The sequence below is a fragment of the Balaenoptera acutorostrata genome, chromosome 14 (genome assembly GCF_949987535.1).
Source record: "Balaenoptera acutorostrata chromosome 14, mBalAcu1.1, whole genome shotgun sequence".
Taxonomy (NCBI): domain Eukaryota; kingdom Metazoa; phylum Chordata; class Mammalia; order Artiodactyla; family Balaenopteridae; genus Balaenoptera; species Balaenoptera acutorostrata.
In genome coordinates, this window is record NC_080077.1 from 45,076,245 (window position 1) to 45,098,565 (window position 22,321).

Genomic DNA, 22,321 nt, shown 5'->3' on the forward strand with positions numbered 1-22,321 from the left:
TCCAGTACTCTGTGCTGCTGTTACCTCCTGAGGACTTAATTGAAAATAAATATGAAAATTTTATGTTTTAAAAGTTTGGTATTACTTAAATATCAGAATTTGGCTTTTGTTTTAAATGTTCAAAATATGTTTAAAAAACAAAAAGGTAAATAAGCAGAGAAATTACTTCTTTCAATTCCAACTCTACGTTGTTTAATTAACGCATGTTCAAATAAACAGTTTTTCTTAAAAGATTTCAAAATTGTTGAATACATGTTGAATGTAAAGGAAAAAAGAAGAAAGACGCTATAGAAAAATCACAATTATGATGTTTATTTAGCAAAATAAATTGAAGAAAGTTTTCTATTAAAAAAAGTAAGAATCATATCCAAATTTTAGCTTCCCCATCTTCTTTGGTACTGAAATCAATGTTCAGGATATATTTATTTTGAAGTTAGTCATTGGGTCTATAACAGTTTTCCATAGAAGGAAAATAGAAAATTAAGTTACCTGTAACTGTCTCATTTATTGAATAACCAATGGGTGTGTAAAAGCAGTCAATTATGTGTATGCTGAAACCAACATCATCAAGGAAATTCATTCATAGATATATGTTTTCCACTGGAAATATATCTCAAAATTTTCAATAATCTTCTGCTATCATTTTACTATGCTATCTGAATAGTAACCCAATGCACAGATGCTGTTATTCACTTAACTCATGAATTACTCTCTAAGGAAGGTGACACCACCACACCAGGGCTTATTGACATTTATTTTCAACATGACTACACCATTAAAAAATTTTTTCTGTATTTCTTAGAATTGTGTGCTTCAGTCTTTTCATAAAATAGTATCTGGAGATCGCTAATAGCATTAAATTAATATTAATAAAATCCAATTCTATCTAAGTCTTTTTCTCTTAAGAAGAAATATTACTTAAAACCAGACATTTTGTTCTTTTGAGAGTAGTATTATATGGACTGCTAATCAGCCAGGCCACTTCCAGAAACACCATGTGACAACCAAGCTACTCTTATTCCTTTGATAAATTCTTTGCCTTTACCCATACTGATTTCTCCACGTCCCTGCTTTCTTGTGTGAAAGTACCTTCCCCTTAATTTGTTAAAAGAATCTGAGAAAAAAAATCCAGTAACAAACGGGGGCAATGATTTTTTTTTTGCACAGACTTGTGACCACAAAATGATCAAGCAATTTATAGCTTCAGTGCTAACACTGGGATTGGGAACAAGAAGAGTACAACCATAATAAAATACAGCTATCTATTAGAAGGACTGCATAAAGACATCTTTGGCCATGTAGGCTCTGGGCCCTCTGGAAATAAGTCAGTTGCATTGCCAACATGACAAAGAAAATAGCGATGTTCAGAATCAGGAACAGCCTGGTATACGAAGCAGACAGTGCTGGGGCTCTGCTGCGAGTCGTCGTCACCATCCGAGCCTGTCCAAACCGGCCTTTCATCAAATCACCATTTTTGTGTTTCTCATATGTTACATCTGCAAAATCTAAAAGGTCTTTCATTTCTTCATCTTCATCTATGGGCAGCTCTTTCTGTGCCAAAATCTGAGCTTTCTGTCGAATCTTCTTCTCATTGACTTCAATCTGTGCAAAAATATCAGGGACGGCATCCACAAATTTATAGCGCTTGCCTCCCCTTCGGTTTTTCTTGGACTTGCTTTGCTGCTGCTGCTGCTGCTGTGATATGGCAAAAATCCTGTCGATGGCTTCCTCGGTCTGTCTCTTATCTGAAAATCTCAGCAGGCGCTCAGCAGTCTTCCTAAAGCTGGCTGTGTTCCGGACTCGGGACAGGATCTGCTTCTCCAGCAGCTGGAACACTGGCTTAAAATGCTGCAGGTTCTGTTCCACAATAGCGGCGTAGTCCTTCACCTCAGGGACCACAGTGCTCTTGATGGCCGAACTCCGGTCAAACAGAATTTTCTGACGGTCGGCAATGACCTGTGCCAAGGCCAACTGTTCTGTAGTCTCACCTGTCCACAGGTAAGTGGCGTAGGCATGCTCGCTGGTGGCTATGAACACATCCAGTTGCTGAGAGTCTCCGTGGATGCTGAAGCTCTGGACATCTACGGAGGGCCCTATGAAGAGGTAAGCTGCCCTGGTGATGGGACTTCGGAGGTGTGTGGTGACATTCACATAGTTGGTCCCGTTGTAGGGATAGCCCCGAGGGTATGTCACTGAAGCAAAGGTTCCTTTCTCACTGTAGCCGGTATCATCCATCCAGTACATTTTATAGAGACCATCTCGCTGCCTGATGAAAGCCCCATGGACCCCATCTACCACTGTCTCCTCAAAAGAAAAATCCACATTGTGGAAGAAGCTTGCTGCCGTCTCCAAGGGGCTGTCCTCTCCCAGGTGTATCTGATCCACAAGGAGGAGAAGCTGTGGATGCAGGAGCATCAGATTCCTCTGAACGTTCTTCAGACGGAGCTGGGGGTTATAAGCACCCACACCCTCTCCTCGGATGAAAACCACCCCATTTTTCTCCACTGCAGCAACCACTCTCCCCTGACAGCTAGCTGCCAGGTCATGCTTGTATTTAGACCATTTTGATGAACAGTCTTCTGTGACCTGACCTTCCCAGGGAGAAAAGCAGCTCTTGGACACAGCTGGGGAAAACATCAAAACATTGTTGAAGAAGGTATACTTTGGCCCATAGAGAGCCTCAGTAATGAAAGGCACACCGTTGGGAGCAAAAGTAAAGGAGTTTTGATCAGGATGTTCATGGCCTGCGTTAAAATTTCTCCAGCCTTTGATCCAGTCTTTGTATTTGTTTCTGTGGACAATGTCATATATTGCACGTCCCCCAAGTTTTCCTGACTTGAAGGAAAGGAAAGATCTATTGATTTCTGCAGGCAGCGCACTTCCATAAGTCACAACACCCCAGTCTTCAAAATAATGCAATGCTGGGGTGCCAAAATCTGGAGGGGGGACAGATTTCAAGCTGGCATCATACCTGAAAGAATCAATTTTTTAAAATTAAATGGTTTTCCGATAGAAGTGAAAGGAACACAGCAGAGCTGCGAGGCCACACAGCAACGTGGCTGGAGGAAACAACGTAAAAACGCCACCCAGAGCGCTGGCAGCGTAGACTGTATCAGGGGCATTTCTGAAAACACCCACGTATAATCAGCATGTGTAGGGGCATGCCCTTGGTGAATGGGAGAGGAGTGGGTCTTTACAACTGTGAAGGGTTTGAGCCGGAAATGACAGCTACTGATAGTCACTACGTGGACCCTCTTCACTTAATGATTTCAGAACTGCCACCCAAACGACTGGGGCTCATAGAATTAAGCAGCTCATCCAAACCTCTAGTTGAGGGGCTCCTATTCTAGGAAACCACACGGTAAGATTTGGACTCTAGCAATCCTTGAGGGCTGAGAAAGCACTGTTCTGCAAACAACTGATATTATTGAAAGTTTGGTAGAGTACTTTTTTCCCCCTCTAAAAAAATAAATTTAAATAGAGTCAAATTTCACATATTAGATAAAATTTATTGCCAATACCATATCTAAGAATATGAATGGATGCAATTCAGGAAATGATCTAACAGTGGAGGATTTATGATCATGCCACCCGCTGCCTAGCCCGATTCCAAGGTTTGGTTTTGTTTTAATCTACAGATGATGTCATGCTTTTTTTGATATAAGTTTCTTATTTTAATTTATGATGTTTATTATCAAAGTAAGATAATAATTCACATTAAACTTTCACCGTGATTAAGAACACAGGTTTTGATTCAGGAAGGCTCCAAAAAGAATAATGAAGATGACTGTTCACTTTTGGTGATCTGAGACAACAGCCTTGACAGGTTCATATGATTTGCTGCTCAAGGGAAGAAAGGCTCTAAGATACTTTTTCTCTAAAGTGAATCAGTCACCTATGGTAGAGTTAATCTTATTGATATTTATTTGATTTGGGCTGTTTTGTCTTTTGTTCTGGAGTCTCAGTTACGGACATCAGCAATTGTCTCTCTGCTTCAGTCTAGTACAGTGTTGGCTTAATTATGATGATTTAACAAATCCAGAAACAAGTGGAACTGGCCATCCTCCTCTCAGGTTTTGGTCAGTTTTCATATTCCTATAAAGGCACTTTCTGAATCAACTTAGACTTAGCATTAATCTGACTCCTATAATCAGCTTTATAGAACGCTCTTGTTTATTTACAGGTAAGTGAAAAATACTATTAAGTAATTACTTCAAATACCTAAAAGGAGCCAAGAATGGTTGCATGTTAATATATGCAGTTCATCTGTGAAGATAGTTTTTTAAAATGCTGGTTAAATTATGACAGTTACCACTTTACTAACGTTTTTTTTCCCTCTTAATTGTTTAATTTTTTTTTTTGTAAATGAAAAGAAGCAATCAAACCACAGAAGCTTACTTTGGAGTTGAATGCAAATTTCAATAGCTTGAAAAGACATCAGGGATTAATGATTAACCAGTTCCCTGTAATTTTTATTTTAATTTATTGGATGCCAAAAATGTATTTGGCAGTACTTTAAAAAGGAGACCCTGGCTTCTCCTTCTAGGCTTAAAAGATTAAGGCAAAAAAAATTACATGGTTCTTTTATTATCAAAGTAAAACTGTCAAATACTGTCAACCACTTTTAAGTAGTTTTGAAAATTTAGCAACAGCTTTGCTATTAGAAGATTATAATGCTCCATTTACCAAAACAAAACATTTTACTACTTTTTTTTTTTTGGTGTGATTATCAGAATAACTCAGTCTAAATTTCGTGGTTTTTCTCTTTATATGATTTCAAAAACGATGTAAACCAAAACATGCATATCTAGGAAATAGTGTGAGCCTAGGATTCTAATACACGAAAAGCAAAAACTGCAAACAGTAATTAGATCTTAAATGGAAGGAAATGTTTCTAACAGAATTTCAAAACTGTGATACGAATTGAATTGAAGCTGCGAGTACATAGGTGGCATGGAGAAAGTGTTAAAAAGTAGATTAGTTTTTCTTTTTTAATGCAAAAAAATTAGCACACTATACCCCTGGGTACAATTTCTCTTTAAAGCCAGTACAAGGTAGCATACCAGAGAAATTCTGTGTGAAGCGTACACCAGCGCTGCCCTTTGGAAGGCGTCCCTGGACCTTCCATCACACGGTTCCTTCTGATCTGGTCAGCCAACCAGTTACCACTGCCGTTACGCATGACAAATTTATCCAGGAACACTAATTGGCTTTCTGGACCATAAAACCAGTTGTAATTTGAGTCTGCAATAGCCACAGTTCTTTGAAACCCTGGGGAAAGAAGTTTGACAGAATTAAGATAAGTTTAAAACTGCCTACTTCCATAAAGGCCCAAAGAATGATTCTCAATCCTGGTTCCAAATTAGACTCAATTGTGTACCTTGGATAAAAATAAGGAAGAAAAATCCACCATGCCCTCGCTCTACCCCAGGCCAGTTAATCAGAATCCTTCTAAAAGTCTTCCACAAACCTGTGTGCAAGTCTGTCATGTGGCAACTTGTCTTTGGTAATGGAAACAACTATTAATGCTTACGTTTGTTGCCTACCTTCCTCATTTTCTAATGTCCATGCTACATGCAAATATAATTGCATGGATACATGGGAGATCTATCCTCTTGTGCATGGTGAGTCCCTGAACCTGGAATCAGCACTAGCTTTCCCACCAACTCATCCCACATCCCAGACCAAGATAATAACATAAGGTGCTTCAATTTGGCATCCAATACAGCAGAAATTATAAGGTTTAGGGGAGAAACTGAGTTTCTATAGGAAGAAAATGAAACAATTCCAGAGAAGGTCCTGCCTGTATGTACTATCAGAAGTTGAAGAAAAGAGAGAAAATGTAAAGATCATACTGGAAGAGGTCAGAAAAACAAAACTAGGTAAGACCAGATAATGCTCCAGGCATTCTTGAAAAAGAAGAATGGGAGAAAATTCTGGGTCAGACAGGATTAATCGTTACTACAATAGCCATTATAGAGAAAATAAAAAAGAAATGTTGTTGAGAACAGACTGACTTAACACAGAATCCCTTCTAAAAATGCCTGCATGACCATATTTACATGATTTACAGCTAATGTTTTTGCTTCTAGCAGTTTAGTAAACTCTCGTCCAAGTAAATCTTACTATAAAATGTGATTTTCTGAATCTTCCACTAACCTGTATCTTAAAAGCAGATGGGATGTTTTATTACTCTGAATCCCCTGCCTATTATAGTGCCTGGCACATAAATGTTCAATAAAGGTTGTTTTACTAATTGACACAAATACATGATTTCTCCTCTTAGAGGTGCTCATTATTGTCTTTTCCACCTTAGGAAGTAGCCACATACATAGTTCACAGCAAACCCAAGCCCTGATGTGGCTGGCTGTTAGAACTCAGATCAAATTACAAAGCACTGAGACCTCTTAAAGGCCCTTGCTTTAGATGGCCTTTGTTTACCAAGATAAACTAAAGATAAAAGAGGCCTCTCCCGCATGCTTAAGCATAACCAAAACAATAGGGTTCCGCATGTGAGTCTAAACTAAATCTTAACATGGTTCTTTTGCTCTGCAGTATTTTTTTGATAACTAATCCAATAATGGAGATTCTATCCAATCCATGTGTATATAACTAGAGCAAAAAGATTTAAAAACTGGACTGTTTGCTGTAGGTCTAGGATCATTCAACTAAAAAATTGCATTTCACTGAGGGAAAACCCACCCTGATGAAAATTTACCTCCTAAACCTTTTCTAACACGATAGTCCTGTTTAGAAATAAGGAGAGTTATAGGCTGTCCTAGAAATGAATAAACTCTTTATATGTGTGTGTGTGTGTGTGTGTGTGTGTGTGTGAGCCAGTTCTCTTAAAAGGCTAAGCTACATAGCAACAAGAAATTAGAAGTTTCATAGAAATTCATTTTTTTCTTTCTCTTTTTTAAAAAAATTTTCAGCCATGTTGCATGGCATGTGGGTCTTAGTTCCCCAACCAGGGATTGAACCCACGCCCCCTGTAGTGGAAGAGCAGAGTCTTAACCACTGAACCGCTGGGGAAGTCCCAGAAATTCATTTTTTGGTTTGCTTTCTATATCTTATACCATTTATTTCCATAAAATATTTTGAGTATTAACACATTATTGACCAGGGGATTTCTGCAGAAACTAACGCCTGTGCCTGTAATACGTCTCTGGTCAAAAATGTGTTAAGAGAATACTAAACCCCCAATTTAAATATGTAGATGTAATCTTTCTTTTGAATCATGTTTGTATAGTTTGGAACAAAAAATTTAAAACTAAAAAAGTAAAATAGGATCAATTAGGGATCACACATAAAGGAAAATTAATATGTAATCATAAGTATTTTTGTTTTGTTTAGATTCATGAAAATGAGTTTGTATATGTGCCCAAGTTTGTACACATACAAAAATAAAAGTACTGTGGAGGCTACAAATTATATTTGATCTGTTAAGCTCTAAGCTTTATAATACCTAAATCACAAATCTTCACATTAACTCTCCAAATATTCCTGGCTATATACAACTCTTGAATTATTCTTTGATTAAAAAAAAATCCCTTTAACCTCAATATGGCTCAAATCCCACGTTTCTTTTCTTGGTCTAGTCCATCTTCATAATCAGAAAAAATTACAGTAGTTTAACGTTTTCCCACTTCTAAGTCCTCACTGTACCTGGCAGGATGGTTCTATACATAAATGCAAAGTGTTGTTTAAGCCATGGGTGGCCAAAGTGGTTGATGTCAAAGTGCCTCTGAACAAGAAACATATACTGGAAGAGTGATCTAGTGGTGTAGCTGCCATATGCAACTCCTTCATAGAGGGAGCCGTCTGTCACCTCTCGGAGCAAGACAAGAGACTTCTCCATGATGGTCAGAACTTGTTTGGTCCATAAGTAAGCTTCTTGAAGATACCCTGAAAGATGGAAACAATGACTAAGGCTGTAACAAACTAAAAACAAAAATATGGCCAAATAAAACCCTCTGAGTTATCTGACCAGTTTATACTGCAAACTGCATTTTGTAAAACTCTCACTTATCAACATTATAAATAACATCCTGCTAGCCTAGGTTTATGATGAGTCCATGATCTAAGTTAAGAAGTTCTTGAATACAGGTCATTTATTAATTAAAGACAAACCTTTCAATAAGTATCAGCCATTTCATAATCTTTAATAAACTGAAACCACACCACATCTAAGATTACAAATTGCACATACTTTATGTCTGCAAGAAAGGATCTGTACATTGAGACTTCTACTCAGTTTTTCTAGAAAACACTGTTTGAAAATATTTTTGAAGTTTTCCGCTTCACAAAAACTGTCACCATTATTTTACAGAATTTTTAATGAGCTGCAAATACTATAAATGCTAAATGAATAGTCTCCAACGTGTCTTGTTCTTAGAAGACAATACCTCACCCTTTACGTGGTTTTAGATTCCAAAGCATTGGAAAAGGCAGCACAGTGGGGTGGAGAGACCATTGGAGTGGCAATCTAAAGGTGACAAAAATCAACTGGGAGTCCCTAATCTGCCAAAAATGAGCCACATGATTTTGTCCAAGAACTTCTTCAACCTGCCACATTTTTCAATTTCCCCAGCTGAAAATTAAAGGTCTAAAATTTTTCTAAAATCCTTTTGACTCAGAAATGCTATCTTCCTATAATTCTTGTGAGACCAGCGTTTAGGCAACAATAACAATTCCTCACATTTCGTAACATTTATAATTTACACAGCACCGAACATAATCTTACTTAATCCTTTTAACAACTCAATTATGCATTATTACCCCAAAATTACAGAAAGGTTGACTTGTCCTCTGGCACATGACTAAAGAACTTTGATCTGAACCTAGGTCTTTAGATTTAAGGTTTGTTTTGTTTGCTTGTATTTAAAATACACAACCCCTAAGGATAAAATTAAGCTCACTGCCTCCTAATGAGTGGACTTTTGTTGTATCATTCCCATAGACGTGTGTGTGATCATCCATGCTGAACCCTCTGCCACAGTCTACTAGGTGTGCTGGGTATGGGGGCTTCCAGAGGCCCAGGTACCACCAGGTACCTCCCAGCCTAAATCCAAGGTTCCAGGCTAAGTAAGACCAAGCTCTCATCTCATGGGGGTGCAGCACCATTCTCAGGCTCTGCTGTGCAGAGGTTACTGTTAATTGTACACTGGCTCCTTCTCCCATCCAGCTCCACACCTGACCTGCCAGCCTTCTGGATAGTTTTCAATTTCCATTAGTCATTAGAGTTTAAAATCCCAATCATCCTCATCTTTTTTCTCTCTGTATCCTCCATCTCCAATCAGATACCAATGTGACTGATGTTTAAAATTAGAACTGCTACTCACTGCTCCCCAGATATTACTTGATTTTCCTTATAAAAACCCTATTCATGAGACGAGGCAATGTCTACCTTTGTAAACTTCAAATCTGTCAATACGAGGTACCAATATCGTTGTTACTGATGCTCTGCCCTGTATTTTTTTCCATCATCCATACACCTTGCCTGGAATGTTCATTATTTTCAGTTATCCATATCCTACCCATCCTTCAAAGTTCCATGAACCATCTCAAACTCACCTAAAGAACCTTGTTCTCCTGAATTCAAACTTAATACACTCGTTTGATATTTAATCATAATTTCATGATCCCCCTTATTTCATTCCGTGGTAATATTATAAGTATGGTGTAGTCATTTAAACATTTCACACCTCTCTTCTTTCCAACTGATTTGTAAACTGCATATGTGTGATCCTGTGGGCCCTGTATCCTAAGCCTTCAGACAGGGTTAGCAGAACAGATGAAAAATCCTAACTCTCTCACTGCTGAAATTTCATCTGAGTCCAGTAGGAGCTACACCTGACTAAGCTACCTCAGTCAGTATCTACAAGGCTGCTCTGAGAACATGGAATTATTGGCACAGCGTGGCCGATGTAGCTCCTAAAGTTAGAGCAAGGCTGCCAAGAAAGCCGGGGCTGTAAGTCTAATTATTAACTGAGATGTGCAGGACCAGAGATTTCACTCCTTCTTTTGTCCCATCTTCTTAGAAATGTGTGAGCTGCTTATGGAATGGCTCTGGGAGAGTGCATCCCAGAGCAACCCATTACTTTACTCAGAAAACAAAGGCATGTGAAAACTCCTGCCAGAAGAAAATTCAAATTTTGACCCAATTCGAGCCAGTATTGTAGGTGCCTGCTTAATATCTGGAACAATTTTATCTACTGTGAAGAATGAAGAAATAAGCTCTATTCCTGTTGGTAAAGAACTAAACATTTATCTAAGGAAATAAAACTGTACTAGACTAAAACTCAAGGCCCCAAGCTGCAATCCAGCTCACTCCAAGGTTCTTTCCACCAATTCATGATGCTGTCTTTCCACAGGCCTGTGGATTTATAAATGGTTTGATGGTAGGTGTTCACATGGCTTACCTCTTGACTTTTAAAATTTCATTTGTTTTTGTGAGAGTGGGGGGCAAAGGGAGCTAGCATGAAAATTTACCCTCTTAATCAAGCTTTCCTTAAGTTACTAAAATTGAACTTCTGTTCTGAGAGAGGTAACAAGATATAGTGGAAAGACAATGAAGTTTGAGTTTGGCTAGAACTGGGTCCAAATCCCAGCTACCTTATATGGTTGATGTGAGAATTAAATAAAATATGGACAAGGATTAGCACATGCCATATGCTCAATTAATGTAGTTTCTTTTCTTCTAAGACCTAATTAAAAGTGATGGTTCATATGACAAGGGAGAAAGCTAGGCTTGGGTAAAATCTGATGCTGGATAATGTGCAAAATGCTTACTAATTCTTATGGGGAATATAAACAAGAGTTAAACTCTTTTAGATTTGCCAGTTATGAGTATATATTTAATTCTAATAACTCACTGTGATCTTAGGGTTGTTTTTCTTAAACATAATCTTATTTAGTCATTTATAGACTTCCACAGGAGTTGTAATTAAGTCAGAATTACAAGAACAAAGAAAATGCAGTATTAGCAATTATGTAATACAATAAGGTAAAGCAGCTATACGATCCACAAAAGTCAATTCCAAATTTGACCTGAATGATGTAGACTGTTTTAAAGTCTTTAGAGGGACAAAAAAAAGTAGTGCTGTAATGACACACACCTGTGTATGAGGACTATTCAGTTCATATAATAAACCATCTGTTCAGCTTTTAAAAACTCTATCCAGGCTGGCTGCCTTCACTGTCAAAAATCTTTGGAAAAAGGAAGATTCACCACTGATCCTGTGCTGTAAGGATATGTATGGCTTGGGACAATCAAACGCCATACTCAAGTAACCTTCAGGCTAATATAACAAGCAGAAATGAGGAAAGAGACGTCTCTCAACTCTTCAAGAGGTGTCCCAGATATTACTTCATCTTATGGGCTTAGTTACGATCCAAGCATGAACATAGACTAGTTATATAAATGCTTTGCTCACAACATGGTAACTACAACTGATGTTAGCTCAGGCATCCCCTCGGTGTGTCCGTACGCACCTTGATTCATCAGGACTAGGCTTCCTGTGAGCAAGGCCATGCAGTTGGTGGGCTGATGATTGTGCAGGTATTGAAATCCCCATCCTCTCCTGTATGAAGTTTCATACATATATCCCGAGGCATTGGCAATCACTTCAAGAAACCTCTCCTGTTGTGTCTTGCTCAGGTAGTTGTACAAGAAGTCATAGGCAGTGGCAAAACCAACCAGGGAGTGAGCAAGCGGGACTTCATCCCAAGGAGCATCTTTCACCAACCTGTAAAGGAAAAGAAGCCCATGCAAATGAGTGCCACCAGGCTCACAGCCCTCATCACACTTTTAAAGTGTCTATTTCTCAGAACTAAAGGACACAAGTGAAGATACAATCCAAAAGGTTTAATGACACGAAAGATAGATTTCCCTCCACATAAGACACAAGCATAAAGTCTGTCTAATGTGAAAATTACAGAGTTAACACTTTTCTCTCTCCAGCTTCTGGCAACATCAAGACGTTGCGATTTTTTTACTTTTGACTTTTTTCTTTACTCTTCATGAGAGGTAGAAGAATATATTCAAAGAGATCGAAAGCACATAACATGTCGTGGCAGAGCAAAATTCTCTGGAGTACCCGTTAACTAGTGCTTGCCCTCCCCTTTCTACCTGCAGTAGGGTTCTCAGTTCTGTTCTATGGCTGCTGTGCTGAAACTGTCCAACATGTACGTATATCCTATCTTATTTCCCACGGGCTGGTCAAGGTGAAGGTACCACGGTGTACAGTTTGGGACCTCTCAATCTAGACAGACCCACTTGGTCAATGCCATGATGAGGAGAGTGGCTAAAACGCTGGTGTAAGGGAGTAAAATGTGCTGATTCCAACTCAAGATTTCTGCGTCTCATTTTTTCTCATAGAATGAACTGCACTGTCTTTAAGGTTCTTCAAGTACTTTTCAGGGAAGTCTATAAAAGCTGATCTGTGAAGTATTAAAACTGTCATTTTCTAGGAAACCAAATTTCTGCTTGACTTGCTATATAATTCTGCAAGTACATGAATAGAGTGTGGCCTGCATTACACAGGAAGCTAAAAAGGATCTTTCACAATCACAGTTCTAGGGAATTATCCAGAAAACCCTCCCTATCTGTTCAGGATGTATTTGAGTAATCTCTAAAAGAGGGAAACAAATGAAGGGTGTGCTGTACTTGCGGGAGGTGGAAGAAAGCTCTCAATTAGGGATTAAACTAAAGCTTAACATTTCTATGCCAGAGCCTCTTTTTGGCAAACTAGTGAAGCCTCAGCCTCTTTCTCACTATGTTCTAAAATTCATAACATATAATACATACGGGTATCAGGAAAGGTATTACTTTGAAATATAACTATCAGTACAGATATTTTTAAAAATTGTGATATATGTGCTTCTTTATTAAGGCATTAAAATACAAGATTTAATGGCAGGGATAGTAACTAAGATAATGTATAAGTAGTGATGAGCATAAATAATATTTTGAGATGTACACAGTAACTGAATGTGACATGAAAATATCTGTGACAAAGTTACAGGTTCTCCTGATATTGCTATAGTCGGTTATCCAGATTTATGATTTAGAAGAGATGCTAAAATTTCAGTTAGAGTTAGCGAAAATTAAGATGCAATATTTCTCCCATACAAACCCCACAGACCCTAGGTTAAGAATACTTAAAATGTTCTGAGAGACTACCTCTTCTAGACTGTGCTCCTCTTTCAGGAGTTTATATTAAAGACCTGATCTTCTTAGTAAGGCCTTCTCTGCTCACTCTGTCAGAACGTCAGCATTACTCCCCAACTCACAGTATTTCATTTGCCTTCCTCACTTTTTTGTCCTCTTAGCGTTTAAGTATGTATATGTATATGCATATGTATATGTATATGTTTACATATATGTATCCCTAAGTATGTATATGTATATGCATATGTATATGTTTACATATATGTATCCCTAAGTATGTATGTGTATATGCATATGTATATGTATGTTTACATATATGTATCCCTAAGTATGTATATGTATATGCATATGCATATGTATATGTTTACATATATGTAACCCTAAGTATGTGTGTATATGCATATGTATATGTTTACATATATGTATCCCTAAGTATGTATGTGTATATGCATATGTATATGTTTACATATATGTATCCCTAAGTATGTATATGTATATGCATATGTATATGTATATGTTTACATATATGTATCCCTAAGTATGTATGTGTATATGCATATGTATATGTATATGTTTACATATATGTATCCCCTACTAGAATTGAAGTTCTACAAGGGCAGGGTTATCTTTTCTTCTCTGTTGTATTCACTATTGGATCCCCAATCCTACAACAGTGTCTGGCACACAGGAGACTTTCAATAAATATTTTGGGGAAGAAAGAAAAAAATGAAGGAACAAGACTATAAAACTAGGCTACACTGTTGACAATGAATATGTGATGATTAAGAAATCAGGAATTTGGAAGAATCCCTTGGTATTTAACAATAACTTCAGTGTTTGGTTAGCTGTGCTAGTGATACAGCCTGGTGCTAAAATGACTAAAATTGATGAGCTTCTTAACCAGTTGGCCATGGACAAAGCTGCCTTGCCAGTCAGCTGGCCAGTGTGTGTACTGGTTGCAAACAGACTATGAAGAGTGTGAATTAATTCCCTACTTCTAGGAAAAAAAAAAACTCAGACTGCAAGCTCACTGCCAGGGAGTTAGAAACACAATCTTCACTGACTTATAGTGACTGGGGAGGCAGGCAGAGACTCCAAGGCATTTTTTCCCCAGCCCTGTGTCTCTGTACCATGTCATCTATAAATGACAGCACATACACGTAGCCACGATAAAGCTGGCATCAATGAGCTGCTACCATTTACTGAGCCCTACACGTCTGATACACCAATGAACTTATATTTTATAGATAAAAGAACATTTAATATAATTGTTCTTCAGGAAATATTACTACGCAATTTGTGAGAAAATTTCCAAGTTCCCACGTATAGTTGCTTACTCCAAGCAGTTTCCAATTCAACAAAATCCTAGCACCCTGATTAAAAAAAAAAAAAAAAAGAGTTCCTGGTACCATCAGGTGCATCACTATATCTTTATGAAATCTGATCTGTAATAGCTACATTTCTAAGAGGTTACCTAGATTCTTTACCAGTACATTCTTACCCAGCTTCATCTTCAGATACAGAGAGTAATTATGGAGGAGACTATATTTTACTGTCATGTAAACCAAAGGAAATTTGCTTCTAGCTCATGAATAGCAGCAAAGGAACTATCGTATTCAATGTGATCCTAACTAGCGGTTACTAAAACTACTAAAGAAGCATGTTAAGTGGTGAATCACAAAAAAAGATACAGGTATTAATTTATGAATTTTATTTCAGCTTAAAATATTTACATGTACATATTTACCAATCTTTTGAAGGGGAGCTAAAAGCCTTGTCTTTGAATGTGGGTCTACGGATCAGTGTCATTGTTTTTCCCTGCAAAGAACACATATAACACATCATCACAATTTCCAGCCTTGGTTTCTTTAATATAGGAAGAAATTAAAGATACTTGTGAAGGAATATAGAATCCTTCCAGACTTTTATGAGTTTTTCCCTAAACTTTTACTAATCTCATCCACATTAAATTATGACAGCAATTTTGTATAGTAAGTCACTCCAAAGCATTTAAGTTGGTTTTGGAAATATTAATTCTTTTTTATAAACTAACACTTATTCTATTTGTATATTATTATTAAAATTGTGTGATTACAGGTATTAGTGAAAGTGGCATAAACTGGTTTGAGAACAAATACAACTGACATTTGCTAAGCACATAATTCTATGGGTGGCAACAGAAATTAATGGACACAGCCTTGACATTTAGCAGTCTCTGAGAGCTGCTGCCAGTTATACAAGGAATGGAGGTTAATTTCATTGGCAAGTCAGTTAAGAGGTGGTTAGTTAAGAAAATTAACTAAGTTAAGAGGAGGTTAGTTAGGAAAATTTTTACTGTATTCCTCTTTTTATAAGCTATACTTTCCACTGTTTAGAGAGCTGTTCTTAAATTAAGGTCCATGGACCCCTGGGGTCTCTGAGACTCTTTCAGGGGATCCATGACTAAAAATTATTCTCATAATAATATAAAGATGTTATATGTTGATATTTGCACTGATGGTGCAAAAGTACTAGTGGGTTAAAAATGTTGGCATCTTAGCACAAATCCAGGCAGGGGCACTGAACTGCTCTAGTAATCCTTGTATGATTCTGCATACTGCCATGCACTCTAAGTTTAAAAAAAAAAAAAAGCCAGTTTCACTTAAGAATATCCTTGATAAAGTGGTAAAAATGATTAATTTTATAAAATCTCAACCTTTTTAGTTTATATCTTTCTAATACCCCATATGATGAAATGGGAAGTTATGTAAAAAGCACTATCTGTAGCAAAGTAAATAACTATCATGAGGAGAAGAAATTGTGCATTTAGTTGAGAGCTGAACTAGCTCCTTGCTTTTTCATGAAACATCGTTTTTACGTGAGAGAATGACCAACTGACAAATTACAGTTTTTTAGACTTGTGTATTTTAAGTGGAAGTCTTTTTGAAACAAGGAAGCCTGCCAGTTGAAGAAAAACTGAAAGGTTTTGTTGACAATGACAAAATTTGAGCTTTCAAGCAAAAAAAAAAAAAAAGAATTTTGGAAAAATTGTATTGCTACCATGAGCTTAAAAGTTTACCAATACTTTAAGACTTTTCTGATGAGGTCAGTGATAACAAGTGTGATTTATTTTTATATTATATAACTAAATGCATCAACATTTGAAAGATGGGAATAACTCAGCGAATAAACATTCAAATAGAAAAGGCATATTACAAAACCATACAAAGATAAAAGATTCATTATAAGTGCAAAACATACTAATGGATTTTTTACCAATTAAAATATATGAGGAATTTTATTAACTAACATGGTTTCAGATTCCACATTGAAACTAACTTTTATAATCCAGATTCCACATAGAACTAACTTTTACAAAACTACCACTTGTCAAGTTCTAGTACAGTAGCAAAGAAAACTGTCATAATTATCTGAAAAGACTCTTCAAATACTCCTCCCTTTTCAGTCAGATGTCTGTGTGAAGCTGGATTTTCTTCATATTTTCAACTTAAACACTACATTGCAACAAACTGAATACAGAAGAAGATATGCAAGATTTGCAAAAGTATAAAACAATGATCTCCTTCACACTAAATATTTTGTCTCCAAAACTCTAGTTATTTTTTGCCTAAAAATATGTTATCTGTTAATATGAAATGGATTTTTCAAGAGGATGAATAAATATTTTTAAAGTTTTCCAAAAAAAAAAAGTTTTCTTAGTTTTAATTTCTAGTATGGTAAATTTCAATAGGTATAGCCCACATAAACAAAGCTCTTTGATGTCTGATGTCCTCATTAAATTTTAAGAGTGTGAAAGAGTTCTGAGTCCAAAACATTTAAAATCTGCTGCCTAGAGTATTTCCAAAGGTGAATTTAAGTGAATTTATGTGAAACAGAATGATGTGAACATAGAAAGGAACTATTAATTGCCTGGGTTGGGGTGCATGGTATTGGTGGGGAAAGGCATAGGGCTTATCATGATGTGCTATTTCCATAAATCAAGTTGTGACTGTAAAAGGAAGAGACATAAAAACCTTTCCAAAATTTAGTAGCTTCACTAATCAGAATTTTTATAACAATTTCATGTGGATAGACTGCTTCCATTATCATAAATGCTTTTGAACTACTATGTACAGAGTACAAAAGTAGGCAATCTAAGGAGTCTATTACTTAAAAATTGACAGTTTACTTGATGAAATGACTAATAAAAAAAGTCTAATAACAATGTTGGCATCCATTTTTATTTGCATAGATTTGTTTTAAATGATCAAATAATTATATTCAAATTTTTTCCATATAGTCTTAGTAGATATTTTGTAGAAAATTATTATCTGTGTAAAGATTAATACTTAGGTATCTAAGATTAATCTTAGGTATTAAGAGGTTCACAGAATAGTCTATGAATAATATTGTTTAAATTTTTATACTATTTCATTTATACAAATACTGTTAAAATAAATACTTGGAATAACAGAAGTTCTGTATTTAAAATCTAAGAGGTGTCAAGAGGTCACTGATATTTAAATATTTAAATGAATCAACGATATACAAAAAAAAAATACTGGAAACAATGGGACAACTCGTAACTCCCTTTATAATGTTATTATGGTTATTAGTCCTGTTTTTGAGCACATTTTACAGCTTGACAATTTTATACCAGGATTTTCATATGTAATTGTATTTTGAAGGTTGTGATTTGATCCATGGTATAAGCAAGTCTATGTGTTTTCAAAAGTACGTTTAAATGAGGCTCCACTGTTTGTTAAACGTTTCCAAAAAGTAGAACTCAAAACAATCCTTCTTTTTCTCATTTTGAGCTAACATAGTTTTATAACCCTATAAAATATTTACATAGTAAATTCATAAAGTAGAAGATTCATATTTCAAAATCTGGTTTATTTTAGACACTAGATGTTTATGTATAAATATAAATTTAAGAGAAAATGAAATAAGCCTTAAAGGAATTAAGAATTTAAACGTACAGTGCAGCGATGAGCTCTTTAGAAATTCCCAGATGTAACTTTACAGGGCAGAGCAGCACCAACTTCACATTTGCCGGCTTCGCTGCAGCTGTGTCTACTGCACGTAAGCTACACCTCTGCCTACAGCACGTACTTGTTCACACCACCAAAATATGCCAATATAAGGTCAGTTCTATTCTTAAAATGTAAATCAATCTATTCATTCTAAAAGAGTCCTGAAGACAGTAACCTGACAGAAAGTCATTCAGTTTTTCAACCAAATACCTTTGTGTGCTTGGAAACAACCTCCAGTAAGTTAGGAGAGTCATGTGTTACCACTGCTTTTAAAAATATGACTCATGGCAATTGTGATTCATCTTTTTTCCCCTCTGTAAGTTAAACATAAAAACTAGCCATAAATGTTAAATGTCAGTAATAGGTTAAATTTTGTAAGTAATTCCTGTAACATTTAGCCAAAGGAAGTGGATTTCTAACCCGTGTGGCCTTGCCTGTGAAGCACAGTGGGACCCTGAGAGTGATTTGCCAAGAAGAGCAGAGTAAGCCTGGAATATAGAGAAACTTGATCTAGGGGCCTCTGAGTGGGTAAGCAAGCTATCCAAGGGGCATGTTAAACTCAACTCTGGCCTGGTTTATAGTCCATATTCCAAATGTTTGATCAGGTGGCTAAGGGGTGGCATTTGCATCATGAAGCAAAATTAACTGTTTATAGTTGGGAGGAAAGAGAAAAGTTATATTTCATATTAATTAAGCACATAGTGTGTGCCAAGCCCTTTAAATACTTTATTTCATTTAATCTTCAAAATTCACATTAGATGTTACAGCCCCATTTCACAGATTGTAAAAGCGGTATTTGGATAGGAAAATTACTCGTTGAAGATCACGTAGCTAAGTTAAATAGTGGAGCCAAGAATGGAATCCAGGACTACCTGAATCTAGAATTTTTACTTCGTCCTGGTAGGGAAAGCACTGTGCTTTTAAAGAAAGTCACCAACTTTGCAATAAGAACCCAGCCAGAAGAAAGGGCTAGTCAGCAAACCTACCAAGAGCTAGGCAGAAGGGCATTTATGCTGAAATACAACACAGGGTTCCAAAGCCCTGCCATGTTCATGATACCAAGAGAGAAACAAGGCATGAGGTGTGGGAAAAGGGGCAGACATGAGAAGAGGTATCATGATACTGTGCTCACAAGGTTGCTCAGGGCCCACCCTAGGAACATGTGATTCCAACCATGTAGCATTCCTGAAACAATTCTTCCTTCTCCCCACAGACCTCTGGTGAGCGTGAAGCTCCTAATGTACTGCTCCAGGTCCAGCTGGTCCAGGGGCTGGTGGGCCTGAATCTGCATGCTGAGAATGTTCAGCTCCTAAAGCTAGCCAGGGCTACAGACACAGAAATAGACAATGAGCTTTCCTTTTTGAACATCTACTTTGCTCCCTACTAGAGAACAATCATTAAAAGGATAACACAACGATAGAATGGGAATTGATTGTATATTAAGACATCTTCAGGGAAAATGACTTATCGACCATGAACTATAAAAGATCATTTTCTTCCACAATCTTCATTTCCATATTCATGAAATCACTGGATTCAATATAGAGTACTACCACTTAATTTCATTTTAAAGCTATAAATTCAATATTCCAAATATTAAATTCTAAAATACAAAAATTTAGGTCAGTTTGGCCCTACTCAAGAATACTGAGGAGTCAATTATGCAAAAGCAGAAACTAAAAAGAATATTCTTTTTTACTTAAAAAAGTATTCTAGATGGCTTATAGAGAAAATGAATTAGTCTGAGTGTCAAAATATACACCAAGCTAATGTAGTAGTGTTGTTAAATGGGAAATGGCACGGCCATGCCATTATTCCAGTGTTTAATTCACTGACACAAAGTCCTTTTATCCAAATATCCAAGTATGCTATCCAAGTACACTGTTTCATTCTATTTAAATGGAATCAAACAGCATTCAAAATTGTAATCTTTTTTTGCTGGCCAAGTGTGTTTTGGGCTAGTGTCCAGCCTGAAAAGGTAAGAGGGAGAAGCACAATAATTAAGATGATTCACATTTGATAAGAAGACCTCTGTTTTGTAAGAAAGGCAGAGCTCAAAGGACTAGAGTTTAAAACAGGCTCACCTATCAAATTCTAATAATAAATTACGAAAGAATCTGTTATAATGGAGAAATTCTGAAACTTGAAAAGGTGGTAAGAGAGAAAAACCCAGATTTCCTGCATTGTTCAGAAAAGCTTAATCAAATGATTTTTGGCCTTTTAAAAAAGTAGCTTGGTATTTTATAGGTTTAACATGCTTTATATTTATATATGTAAAATGTTTCTAAAAGTTCAGTTGAGGACTTCCCTGGTGGCTCCGTGGTTAAGACTCCACGCTTCCAATGCAAGGAAGGGGGCACGGGTTCAATCCCTGGTTGGGAAAGTTCCACATGCCACACGGTACAGCCAAATGAATGAATGAATGAACAAATAAATAAATAAATAAATAAATAAAAGTTCAGTTGAACAATTCATAGATGTCATCACTTCAGTCAATGACTATGCAAGCATCCAGTGATCATGTGAGAAACAACGCCTAGAAGGAGTCGATTTGATTTTAAGAAAAAATTAAACATGCAAGAAGAGCCAGGGAAGTCAATGAAAAGAAAAACAATGATGGAGGGTGGCTAGCTCTGCCAGAGAAGAAAACATACTATAAACCTTCGCTAATCAGAATACAGTGGTACTGACATATGAATAGATAGACATACCAATGGAATGAAACAAAATTCAGAAACAGGTACAAAACATATGGAAACTCGGTATGTGATAAAGGTGGCATCAAAAATCAATAGGGAAAAGAAGTACCCTCTAACAAGTTATACTGGAACAACTAGATAGTCATTTGAAAAAAGGAGAAAATTGGATCCAAACCTCATAGAAGACAAGAAAATAAACTCTAAATTAATTAGGCATCTAAATGTAAAGCATGAGATAAAAAATCTTAAAAGAAAGCATGGATGAATTCCTTTGTGACCTGGAGAAGGGAAAGCCTTTCCAACTATGATTCAAAAACAAAAAGCAATAGAAGAAAAGACTGATCATTTTGGCCATATAAAGCTTAAAAGAAAAAATAAGACAAAACCTTTTGCATAGGGGGAAAAAAAAAGACCACAAGTAAACATGAATAAACTGGGGGAAAATATTTGTATCATATACCCTGAATACAGTTAGACTTACCCTAACATACCAAATGCTCATAAAATTTAAGAAAAAGATCAAAATCTCATTGGAAAAATGAGCAAGTGACAAACAAGACAGTTAACAAAAAAAAAGGGCAAACATCCCTCATTCAAAATTCTCATCTCCACTTATTATAAAAGAAATTTAAATCAAATTACAACTGATCTAACATTCAAATCAGTAAAAATCTCACATATGACAAATACTCTAGTCAAAGCTGTGGAGAAATAGGCACACTCTTAAAATGCTGTTAAGGGTGCAGAGTAGTATAAATCCTAAGGGGTAGAGTTTGGTAACACTTAACAAATTTTATAAACATTTTATATTTTGACCCAGTAATACCACTTATAGTAACCTACCCCAAAGACACATGTCCACAAATAAAAAACCATATGTGCATAAGGTTATTTATCATGGCATTATTTGTAATATGATTCTGACATGGTACATTGTGAACCATGTAAATATTTCAGATATTTAAAGTTAAATATAAGTCAGAAATAAATATTGAGATGAAATTATGTTTCAGATTTGATGCAATATAAAATGAACAAATAGGAGAATATGTTCCAAACCAAAGAAAAAGATAAATCTCTAGAAATCAACCTTAACAAAATGGAGATGAGTGATTTATCTGATAGAGAGTTCAAAATAACAGTCATAAAGATGCTCACCAAAGTCAGGAGAGCATTGCATGAACAGAGGGAGCACTTCAACAAAGAGACAGAAGATATTAAAAAGTACTGAGTATTGCATTGTCATAGCACTGAAAAATTCAATTACTGAACTAACTTCAATAGAAGGATTCAACAGCAGACTAGATCAAGTGGAAAAAAGGATCAGTGAACTTAAAGAGAGAGCAGTGGAATTCATCCAATCAGAAGAGCAAAAAGGAAAAAGAATAAAAAAGAATGAAGATAGCTTAAGGGACTTATGGGACACCATAAGAAGA

General features: G+C 36.3%; 1 protein-coding gene across 6 annotated transcripts in view; it reads right to left on the reverse strand.

Annotated features, from left to right (window-relative positions):
- Positions 1-296: 296 nt before the first annotated feature.
- Positions 297-22,321, reverse strand: part of DSE (dermatan sulfate epimerase) — a 71,056-nt gene continuing 49,031 nt past the window's right edge. For 3 of the 6 annotated variants that reach the window (XM_007190737.3, XM_057527836.1, XM_028168729.2), the window contains 4 exons: positions 11,494-11,747; positions 7,666-7,905; positions 5,064-5,271; positions 297-2,971 (listed from right to left, as the gene is read on the reverse strand). In XM_007190737.3, coding sequence (XP_007190799.2) covers positions 1,210-2,971; positions 5,064-5,271; positions 7,666-7,905; positions 11,494-11,747 — 2,464 coding nt within the window. In that variant the 3' untranslated portion in view covers positions 297-1,209. Of the gene's footprint in view, positions 2,972-5,063; positions 5,272-7,665; positions 7,906-11,493; positions 11,748-14,918; positions 14,990-22,321 lie in introns of those variants that run through there. The other 3 variants (XM_007190738.2, XM_057527838.1, XM_057527839.1) reach the window with 3 other exon arrangements.